A 12,173-nucleotide genomic window follows, 5' to 3' on the forward strand; every position below is an offset into this window, starting at 1 on the left:
TAAAGCCTGGCAATATAGATTTAGGAGTCATAGCTGAACCTCTATTTAGTAATACAATCTTGGAAAGAGTATAAAGAAAGAAGAGGAACCAGAATAAAATACTGGAGAACACCCACGCAAAGAAGGCAGGAGACACATGATGATCCTGCAAAGGACACTAAGAAGCAATCAGACAAGTAGGAGAAAATTAGAAAAATAAAATGTCACAAAAACCAGAGAAGGACAAAGTCTCTAGGAGGTGGGGTGAGGCAGGGAGAACAGTCTTAAAAGTTGCAAAGAAGTCAAGAAGGATGATGAGTGAGAAAAGAGGACTAGGTTTGGTGGTTAAGAGATCATTAGTAAATGAGCAGAGCTGTTTCATTTATATGATGAGATCAGCAGCTAGGTTGAAAGGAAGAATCCAGGGGGGCAACAGGGAGTGAGAAAGTAGAAGTAAGAATGTAGATGATTCTAGTAGTTTGGCATTGGAAGGGAGAGATTTATAGGATGATGGCTTGTGTGGATAACAGGGTCAAGTAAATGTTTTATTCCAAAGTCTCAGAATCCTGCCATTTAAGCAGGTCACAAAAACACCTTGGGTATGCTGGTGGTGGGGTGGTGGTAATGGTGCTTCATTCTCAAAGAGGACCAATGATACCACGATGGTGAGATCCTGACTTGCACATGAATTAGATTTCTGTAATGGGTTTTTTCACCCTCAATGACTTTGTACCTGACAGATTGTTTGGTTCCATCAGTTGCTGTACTTGGTTCCCCATCTAGAGCCTGAAGGAAAAAGCTCATTCAATTAAAAAGTCATTTATAAGTAAATAAGATTATCCAAGCTTAGGCGGGAGGCCAGCTTTGAAAACAAAAATGACTCCATGTTCCAACATGAATTTCCAAGGTTTAAAAAAAAACATTATCTAAGCTTAATAACCTTAGAAAAATCTGGAAAGACTTACATGAGCTGATGCAAAGTGAAATGTACTATGCATAAAGTAACCACAGTATTGGGAGACAATCAGCTGTGAATGACTTTGCTATTCTCAGCAATACAATGATCTAGGACAACTCTGAAGGACTCCTGATGAAAAATGCTATCTACCCCCAGACAAAGAACTGATGATGTCTGAATACAGATTGAAATACACTTTTTTTACTTTATTATTCTTTAGGTTTTTTTTAATCTATGTTTTCTTTTACAACATGACTATTATGGAAATGTTTTGCATAACTACATATGACATAGGTTATTATATTGAATTACTTACCTTCTTAATGGGTGGGGTGGGGAGGGAGGAAGGGAGAGAATTTGGAACTCAAAGTTTTAAAAATGAATGTTTCAAATTGTTTTTACATGTAATTGGGGAAAAATAAAATACTAAGTAAGAAAAAAAGCTTAATAACACACATAACAGACCAAATCAGAATTGAAACTTTACTAACAAGGAAGGTTTGAAAATAAACCATTTTATCTTTTTAACAAAGCTACTGCAGTTTTCTGGAAAAGAAAATTAACTGCTCTTAAGTTTAGAGGTACTTTTTTTTTTATGCCAGAGAAATGACTACACATTTATATTATGTCAAGTCTAACTTCACGATTCTCAGATAATTTCCTCACTAGAAATTGCTTATGATGGAATCCTCATGAATTTATTATCACCAACAACAAGAGATAGAATATTGTGCCTAGAGCTGGTCTCAGATCCAGGATGACCTGGATTCAAGTCCTGACTCTGACAAATACTGGCTATGTGGCAAATTAGGCAAGTTACTTAGCCTCTGTTCTTTAAAACTGTAAATTGCAAAGAAAGTGTTGACCTGCATCAGCAGACAGGGCTTCCCCATTCATTGGTATGGAGTTTCCTCATATGCAAAGATATTGAGAGTCCCCTCATCTGAGACTTCTCTTTACCAAAGAAATCACAAATTCAATCCCAACCCCACAACAATGCCTCATTTTTGCAGCGTTTCTAAGAGTTGCAAAGTGCTTTCCTCACAATTCTAAGAGGTAGATTGCGCACAAGTTAATTACTTCTGTTAACACCTATAATCTGCTTGTTGTAGTAAATTCTCTAAGATCTCAGTAGAGGCCCCTTTGTCTCCCCCAGCACCAGGGCAAACTGAAAACTTCTTTGTTGCTTAAGAGTCTTAGAGAGCTGCTTGGGGCATTTAGAGGTTAGGTTCATGGTCATGGTCACAAAGCTGGTATGTTTCAGAGACAAGAATCAAGCCTAATATGCCAGACTTCCAAAACTGGCAGTCCACCAGGAGTGGGGAACCTGCAGCCTCGAGGCCAAGTTGGATTCAGTCAAAGAGCTGCACTTGAGGACCTAGAGGGCCACATATGGCCTTGAAGCCATAGGTTCCTCACCCTTAATCTATTCTTTACAAAATGGAAACTGTAGTTATGGTGTTGACTCACAGTACATACTCCCCCTCAGCATGTCATTTATTATTTTTTCCTCCATTTTACACTCCAGGAAGCCAAAGATGATAGATGGATGTTAAATGAGTTTACTTCTGATCACACAGCTAGAATTATATCTGAAGCAGAATCCAAAGCCAGGGTTTGACTCATATTAGGCACTCCCTCTCCTAAAGCTAATGAAATTAGAAAAAGTGGGAAAACTAATTCACTTCACTGTAGTGATAGCTTGCTTTGATACTTTATCAAAGGATGTTAATTGTAAATGCTGAAACTACTTATTTTTTTTATTTATCCTTAGGGGACTCACAGAATGAACTTCGACAAGCTGCAGTGGAAATCATAAGTGATGACATATGCAAGCAGCCGCATGTCTATGGCAAAGAGATAACATACGGAATGTTTTGTGCTGGTTTCTTGGAAGGAATTTATGATGCCTGCAGGGTAGGTGGGGTAGTAATTACTTTGCTATTACTATCATTACTACTATTAAAGAAATCCATTTAATCCAGAAAATAAATACTTTTGAATTCTTTACAAAATGGAAACTAAAGTTATGGTGTTGATTCACAGTACATAAAATTCTAAGTCACCCAGGCACACATAACCAGTAAGTAATTAGCTATGTAAAATACTGGTTAATCGATTAGGAAGGAGGAGGAGGAATAGGAAGTGAAAGATATAGGGATCTAGTGATATAATTTGGTCTGTGTCCCACTTAAACTTATCTCTATGTCCTAGGATGATGAGTGTGCTAGCAAATGTTTAATAACGAGATCCCTTCACCCCCTCCCCCGCCAAAAAAAAAGTATAAACAACACACTTGTGTTTAATTAGTACTATCAACTTTTCTCCATTACTTTCATAAGTCTAGAAAGCAATAAAACAATAAATCAAGCTCTGATTTATAAATTTGCCAATTTGCATTTGCCAATTTCTAAAATTTAAATGTTCACACAAAAATATAACAATCTGTCTTCCCAAGCTGGTTAGAGCTAGCTTCAACATACGTCTGCCTAAGAGTCTCCTGTCATTTATGCAATGGATACAAGTACAGCTTCCACTTGAAATGCTCAGTAAGAACAACCAAATTAACAAAGCCTCTGTGCTCTCTCATGTTACAATGCTTCCCATTATAACAAAGAAAAATGTTACTTTTAAAACAATAATTTGAAACTCTCTGTTTCCCATGGAAATGAAAGTGGGAAAAGGCATTATACAGTGAAAGTGGACCTATCCAATATCTTATCAAGGAGAAATATCTTTCCAATCACTAACAAAAGGCCAAAAAAAAAAGAGACACATGGTAGGTTTACTCAGATTACCACTAATGATATGGTCTAGAAGAGTGAAATTTGTAATCAAGAACATGTCTGTCCAGGAAAAGAGGTAGGTCAGTCATGTAGCAAGGAGAGACAGCCTGAGTATTTCTCAAGAAAAACTAAAAGAACTGGACTAAAAAGTGATTTGGGTAGATTTTCTGTGGAGAATTTATAGAAATACCTGAATAAGAATCATACAGACTGAGAAAGTATGAATGGGTTGAGAACTACACCAGCTGAAAGGGTATTCACTCTGATAGACAAGAGCTACGTTCAAATCTCAGCACCGCTTCTTACTTCTTCCATCATCTTTGGACAAGTCATTCACCTCATTAAGCCTAGGTTTATGTTTTGGCTTTATGGAATAAATTTTTCGTGAATTTTTTTTTCCAGACCAAGGAGGAGAGTGCATTATCTTGCCCATGGAAAATTGTTTTGTGCTTTTAATAACCTTAAACCTTCCCCTGAAACGAAGGCCTATCTTTTTAATATGAATATATTTGTTGATGCTATATACCAGTGAGTCATGTAATATCCTAGTTGTAAAAGAATTAAAGTAATGGATCACCAAGAGGTCCGTGGAAAGGTATATAGTGGGTATGACTGGGCTGCAATGTATTCTCAGTGAAAAATTACATGGAGAAATAGGAAAAAAGGAATCGTCATCAAGATGTGATCAAGAAAGATAGAGCAACTGATGTCTGTTACATTGGTTGGACACCTACTCATACAGTGTCAAGAAATCAAGAGGATGGCCCTCATCATACTGGGTAGATTCTTTAATGCTGATTTATAGAGCACATGAACAAAAGTTGCCCAGGACAAAAAGGGTTGGATGGATGTGATCTGAGATCGAATGAAATATATAACTATTAACAAAAACTGTTTTCAAAACATTTCCACGGGTCATTATAATCAACCCAATTTCCTACTTCTCTTATGTCTGGTACAGTAATACTGGATCATTCTAACAAATATCTTGTGCTACATAATAGTCCTAAAGAACCAAATCATTAAAGAAAAATTAAATTATGATCACTATCATTATTCTAATGTGTCACTTAGGCAAGGAAAGGATGTGAGATTTTTGGAGGTTACTTTTGTATGAGAACACAAGTCTTTCTTTTCATAACAACCAAGAAAGACTTTGAGTATAGGCCTAGCAACAGTCTATGTCAGTGATCGAAGGATGAGGCTAATGAAATGCTGAGAGGCTCATCATGAGAAGATTGGCCCTGTTTGGCCATGACAATCCATGTTTGTTAGTGTCTTCCCTCCATGATTGTCTCAGATTAATCCTGTCTATATCTTGTTTCAACATAATTGTTTGTATCTTCATGAGAAGATTGTCCTGTTTGGCCATGATAAGCCATGTTTGATAGTGTCTTTCCTCCATGATTGTCTCAGATTTATCCTTTCTATATCTTGTTTCAACATAATTGCTTGTATATTCCCTCCTCCCATTAGACTCTGAGCTTGAGAACAGTATCCTTTATTAAAAAATTTTTCTGTATACATAATGCTTAGCCCAGTGCTTGGAACTTAGTAGGTGCTTGATAATAAATGTTTGTAGTTGTTGACTTGATTTTGGTGCTAACTGTAATTACACTTTGATATAAAGATGTGACTCAAAGACTCACCAGAGGCTCAGAAGTAGCTGTATATACCTGTGAAAGGACCAGAATGCAGTTAGTCAGGTAGAAGTCCCCTAGATGAGCTTTTTCCTCTACTTTCTCCCCTCTCTCCCACTATACATATGTGGGAGAAAGGAAGGATTCAAAAGTGGGACTTCTGAACCACAGAAATATTTGGCACTCAATGGGAAAATAACCATTACTTAGCTTATCATTTTCCTCCTAAACCCTCCCCTTTTTCCTAATTCCCAAATACTCTAGAGAGCACCTGTGACAATGACAAGCATACTCTTCTGCTTGATTCCCTCTTTAGGCTTTGGTGACCCAGTTCTCTCCTAGGTCTCTTCCGACCTGTCTAACTATTCATAAAATACTTTATCTACCTATTCCATGCATTTTTATTGGCTTTCCCTCTATGTATTGAATGCTCTCCCTCCTTATTTCCATATCCTGGCTTCCCTGAATTCAGGGTTCAGCTAAAATACTTCTGATGTGGTTTGAGGTTGCTGGGAACCCCAAAATGTAAGGGTACAGAATAAATCTGCCTGGAAAAAATTCAAGCACTTAGGCCTTCTCTCAGTCAAAGTAGCGAGGTTTATTGTAACACCAACAGAGAAGGCTAGATTCCTAATGAATCTTCAGCTTGATGGGGTTGAGACTGATACTTATATACAAAAAAAAAAAAAAAGTGAGAAAATCTGGATGCAATTAAGGAGTGGTAAGTAGCCGGGAGTGGGCCAGGAGCACAGAGAAAGGGTCTAGATGGGATTAAGTAGTGGTAAATATCCTATGGCAGCCCAGGTGCACCTTTGAAAGGAATTAAATGGTCTGGGTTAGGTTGGAGAGCCACAGTGAAAGGACTCTTGAGTATCTAGATAAGCTGAGATGTACCAGATGCCTGAGAAGCCAGGGACTGGGTTGTGTGGGAAAATTCAGGGTTGCTGAAATGAATGGGAAAATTCAGGATCGAGGTCCCATCACCCCATCACTTCTATCTGCAAGGATCCTTTCAATACCCCCCTCAATGCTAGTGCTATCCCTCTGCAATTAAATCCAATTTACTCCGTACATAATTCATATATCTAGTTGTTGCATGTTGTCTCCTGCTCCTCCCGCCTAGACTATGATGTTCCTTGAGGTCAGAGACTGTTTTTGCCTTTCTTAGTCAGTCAATAACCATTTACTAAGTGCCAGGTACTAAGCACTGAGAAGACAAAGGTAAAAGACAAACCTTATTCTTAAGGAGCTCACAGTCTAGAACCTAGCACAGGGCCTAGAACATGGTAGGTGCTTAATAAAATGCTTGCTGCTTGCTTGCTTAGTTTATAGACTAGCCTTCAGAGATTAAAATTAGATGGTATAAGAAATGCTTTCCATAAACTAGGGTAAAGCCTCAAACAAAGAGCCCCAGGTTCTTGGATCAGGAAATATAAAGAAAAGACTGAGCCTGAGAGCATTGGTCTGACCCTGCATGGGATGATCTTACTCTTTATCCTAAAGAATATAGTGCTTAGGGTTGAGAACCTTTTGCTGGTGAAATGAATGGCTTCAGTAGCCAATATTCTTAGGAAACAAGATCACAGAAACAGAAAGGAGGCCTTTTTGCTGGTCTTAGTTAAAGGTTTCTAAAAGCACTTGTAATCTACTAAGACAATGTATAGGAAGTGTTCTTTTGTAAACAAAATGTGCTATGCAAATGAAAGCCACTCATTATTTCTTTTTTCTCATCAGGGTGACTCTGGAGGACCCCTAGTAGTGAAAGATTCTAAAGATACTTGGTATCTCCTTGGAATTGTGAGCTGGGGTGATAACTGTGGTCGTGTGAACAAGCCTGGAGTCTATACCCAAATAACTTATTATCGGAAGTGGATTGCCTCAAAAACTGGTCTCTAATGGAGCTCTTTGTATGCGGGGCATATCTGAAATTCCCAATCTTTAGCTATGTGTATATCCTTAAAAGTTTGGTTGAACAATTGCCCATGTCAACATAATACAAATACAGTAAAATGAATTTACATTTAGGAAGGTGGAGGTTTATTCAGCCAATACATCCATAGACAATTTGTAATGCTTTAAAAAATTTTTTTAATCATGAGGATTTGCCTGATATGTGGTTTCTGTCCCTTAGAAAATAATATGAGAGCCATGAAAATGTCAAGTGGGAAGCCCAGATATTTTGAAATGTGCCTTTTGGGATCATCTGTTCCTAATTTTGAGTATGATTGGGGAAAAAAATGAGTTTTTTTTTGTTTTTTTTACAACTCTAGAAATCCATTCTTTATTTCACTGTGCTTTTTCTAGCACCTTACACATTTATTTTGTCTTTCTCTGGGTCTTACCCTCCAGGAGAGCCAAAGCCATGAGGGAAAAGTTACCATCCCATTAGCCTGAGAAAAGATACTATATTATCCTAGAGCTTCAGCTGCTTCTATTCCTAGTGGAGACTACTCCAAAAGACAAAACTGGCCTTTACAGTGAATTAAACCAGTGATTCGCCATCTTTTTTTGGAATCTTGACACCCTCTTATTGCTTAATTTTTTTTAGTCTATTCAACTTTTCCTCCAGAACATACATTCATAGAGATAGATGTGTATTTTATTTATTGAAAGAAAAATAAAATTTTTATTTACTGTATTAAAAAAAACAACATTGCATAGCAAATAGAGCTGGTCTCTGAGTCAGGAAGACCTGGATTCAAGTCTCATTCCTCTGGGTTGAGTGACTTTGGGCATGGTATTCAATATCTCAGTGCCCAAGGCAAATCTTTAAAACTAAATCTTTAAAAAGGGTAGAGGTCAAGCTGCCTAGGTGGAGGAAATCCCTTAATTCTGAGCTCTCCTACACCATTAAAGTCATAGGTAGTGTTGGACAAATCATGTTTTTATTGAGAAAAGAGTGGCTTAAAAATTGTGCAGTGTTTTGAGGTAAGTCAAATCATCTGGTCATAAGATCCCTCCAGACCTGAAATTATAAAAGTTTCTAATTCTATAAACTCTTGAATCGACTATTAAGGACTGGCATGCATTTGTTAATTTATACCACTAGGGGGCAACATAGACTATTACCATAATAAAAGTAAATTCTCCACTCCTAAACAATGGGACAGGCTAAATAAAGCCCTTTCATTCTATAGGGAGCATTTTATTTCTCCAGTGTTAATATAGCCAATTACACCCTGAGACTCTATGACAGTCAGATGGCAAAATCTTAGTCCAAATGTGCCTCCCAAATAATTTCTCCCCATAGGTAATATGGACCTTGGGAGAATCTGCCTCATTACTTCCAGGGACAAAGCTAAATGAAGGCTGTGATAATGCTGCTACTTTATTTACTGAATGTGTCCAGGTGCTATTTGCTCACAAAGTTTAAACCTAAGTTGCGTCATCTGTGAAATGGAGTTATTTTAGGCCACTTTTCCCCTAGGTGCCATGAGAACTACATGATAATAATTTCAATACAGATTTACAATAGGAAGAACACTTCCACTATTCAAAAATAGCAACTTTAATGTTATTTACATGAACAGATGATCCTCAAAGTGCATTTGAGTACTGTTTGATTGGCTTTGCTTTAGTTTGGGAAACACAAGAAGCCAGGATTTAACACTATGTGATTTGCTTAGGCAGCTGGCTGCCTACCAACTGGTTAGAAATATTTTGAGTCGAATGCTGCTTCTTTTTCAAATATATGTACTTCTCTATTGTGGTGTTAAGTTGTAACTCCTGACTTTCTTAATGTTGAGGTTTGGGGATGATTAAAATGTGTTTGGCTACTTCGATTGTAACCTCTGGGAGGGTGTGGACCATGTCTGTCTAAATTGCTGTATGTACCACCTATCAATTCCAGATATAAATAAATAAACAAGTTTTAATGATGATCATAAAAGAAATGGTAGAAACTTACTAGAAATAATGCTGCTATGGATATTCTGCCTAAACGACAATTTGGGAAAGTTCTAGTTTCTTCACTTACTTTCCCAGTTATTTTATCTCTTGAATATTAATAACTAGCATTTATATAGTACTTTAAAGTTTGCAAAGTATTTGGTATATATTATCTCATTTGATTTTCACAATAACTCTGGAAATTAGGTGCTATTACTATCCCCATTTTGTAGATAATGAAATAAGCTGAGTCAGCAGGGGTGCGGAACCTGTGGCCTCGAGGGCACATGTGGCCCTCTAGGTCCTCAAGTGTGGCCCTTTAATTGTTCTGTGAAGTTTGGATTCAGTCAAAGGGCTGTACTTGAGGACCTAGAGGGCCACATGTGGCCTCGAGGCCACAGGTTCCCCACTTCTGGCTGAGTGCTTACATGATTTTCCCGGGGTCACACAGCTGGTAAGTATTTGAGTTAGGATTCAAACTCAGGTCTTCCAGACTCCTACTAGCCACTAGGTTAAGTGACTTGCCCAGGGTCACACAGCAAATATGTGTTAGAAGCCTGACTTGAAGCCAAGTCATCATGACTCTGAGGCCAGCTCTCTATGCTTTATCTCTAGCCATTATGCCACCTCTCCTTTAGAGAATGATTGTAAGTATTAATTTACAGTATAATCCAGAAAATGAAATGGATGCATTAGGTAGTTTCTGAAGTCACTACTACCTTTAATATTATATAAATCCTTGAAACGCTTAGCCCCAAATGATCTGAAAGAATACCTTTATTTTTAAAATGGCAAAAATGGCATCTAAGGTAGACATTGGATTTCATCTGTAACTATAGTATCTTATTGAACATGATGTTTTACTGTCACCCTCCTCTAGTAAACCATAATTGACTCCATTTTACCTGTGCACATTCTGGATATACTCATGGCAACACCGCATTTGCTTTTGCCTGGCAACTAATATCCTCATGGCTTTCTTTGCTCTATTGCCAAAACTGGAAAATATTCAGGAAATAACTCCTAAATGCTGGCTTCAACATCAATATTCTTCAATCAAGATCAATAATCTTCTGCAAAATCATACTATTATGTATCCCAGAGCCTGAGATAAATTGATTTGGAATTACTTTACTATTGACATTATCAGATTATCTTACCCTTAGCTCTGTCCTCTCTCCTTATCTCCCTCCCTCCAGTCTCCACCATCACTACTCCTAATATATCCTATACCCAAATCTGAGATCAATCTTCCTACAATATTTCTTGGATCATATCTCTCCCCTGTTTAAAAAAAAAATAAAACACCTCAAACAGCTCCCCACTGCCAACAGGACAAAGTTCAAATGCCAAAGATCCAATCCAATAAACATTTATTAAGTGCCTACTATGTGCCAGGCCCTGTGCTAATTACTAAGGATACGATTAATGAAAAATAAAACAGTCCCTGCCCTCAAGGAGCTTACAATCTAAAGGGGAAGACAACAGAAAAGAGATATGTGGGGATGGGGCACCGCAGAGTACCTAGCACGGTGGTATCTTATTTTGTGGAGATGAAACCAGGCAGAGCAGCAGATGCAAAGTGGAGTGAGCTGAGAGTTCACTTTCTGCCCTCTATAAAGGAAGGCATTAGGAGGACTTTGGTACTCTGCCCTCCAGCCTCTAATTTTAGAGAAGAGGAGACTAAGGGAGGTGGAGTCAATCAAGATTTGAGTTAGCAGCATGGTGGTGAGTTTAGAAGAGATGAGCATAACCTAGAAGGGGCAAGATATCCCATGGAACTGAAACCAGGCAGAGCCACAGAAGTGAAGTGGGGTGAGATTTGGTGAGAATATGGTAAATAAGTTGCTGAGGGTCCTAGCTTGACATTTGAGACCATCTGCATTTTGGCTTTCTTTCCAAACTTATCTTCTACTCTTCTGCATACCCTATTTTCCGGCCAGACACTATTACCATCCATTCTCAAAATGAGCTATAGGCTTTCCCAAGTCTATTTCCCCCATATACCTAATTTCTATCCAGTACTCTAAATGCTCTTTGAAATTCTGCCCATCTGTCAAAGCCCAAAAGGCAGACTGACATAGTATATAGGGGGCCAGCCTTGGAGTGAGGAAGACTTGGGTTCAAATCCTTACTCCTTTACAAACTGGCTATCCACTCACTGAACCAATCAATTCTCAGGGATTATAAATTGCAGAGAAATTGCCAATGAGCATCATTAGAGGGGATGTTCATACTACCAATCCCTTACATTAATGAAATCATAGATCTGGTCTAAACATTTCAATGCCTAGGTCAAGTGCCACCTGGTCCATAAAATCTACCTACATTATTTCTTAAAGAAATGATCTCACTTTTCCTCAGGCTCTACATTTTGTACTACTCCTATTGATATTGGGGATTATAAAAAGTTAGACCTTGAAAGGAACTCTAAAAAATCCTAATCCAATTTTTTCATTTTACAGATGAAAAAATCAAAGTTGCTTATCTTCTTTACTTAGTTACTTACTTATCTTCTGTCAAGCTATTGACCCACTCTTATAACTAGTAAGTGGCAGATGCAGGACCTAGAACCACATCTCTTGATTCCACAACTAGCTTGGCTTTTTGTTTTTACAACTCTTCTTATTATATTCTATTTGTGCAATGGTTGTTTTTGTTTACTTCTTACCTCCTTTTTTAGAACATAAGGAAGCTCTTTGAGAGCAAAATGTCATGATCCATTTATACTCCAACCTAACTTGTTCCTCCATCATCTACCAGTAGGAACCAGCTTTCTAATCAGATATAATATCTATCAAAATTTGTGATAACTCTCTACATATGATAGAATCACTCTAAGTTGGAAGTAATTCATGCCTAAATTCACTGGCCAGATGCACAGGCAGAGGCAGAGGACAATTACATACTCACATAGGTGGG

The 12,173-nt window shown here is 37.9% G+C and overlaps 1 protein-coding gene across 1 annotated transcript in view; it reads left to right on the top strand.

Moving 5' to 3' along the window:
- Positions 1-7,259, top strand: part of LOC118854756 (transmembrane protease serine 11A-like) — a 72,515-nt gene extending 65,256 nt beyond the window's left edge. The window contains exons 9-10 of the mRNA XM_036765021.1: positions 2,712-2,854; positions 7,098-7,259. Coding sequence (XP_036620916.1) covers positions 2,712-2,854; positions 7,098-7,259 — 305 coding nt within the window. The remainder of the gene's footprint in view (positions 1-2,711; positions 2,855-7,097) is intronic.
- Positions 7,260-12,173: the final 4,914 nt, after the last annotated feature.

The sequence above is a fragment of the Trichosurus vulpecula genome, chromosome 6 (assembly GCF_011100635.1).
Source record: "Trichosurus vulpecula isolate mTriVul1 chromosome 6, mTriVul1.pri, whole genome shotgun sequence".
NCBI classification, from domain to species: Eukaryota; Metazoa; Chordata; class Mammalia; order Diprotodontia; family Phalangeridae; genus Trichosurus; species Trichosurus vulpecula.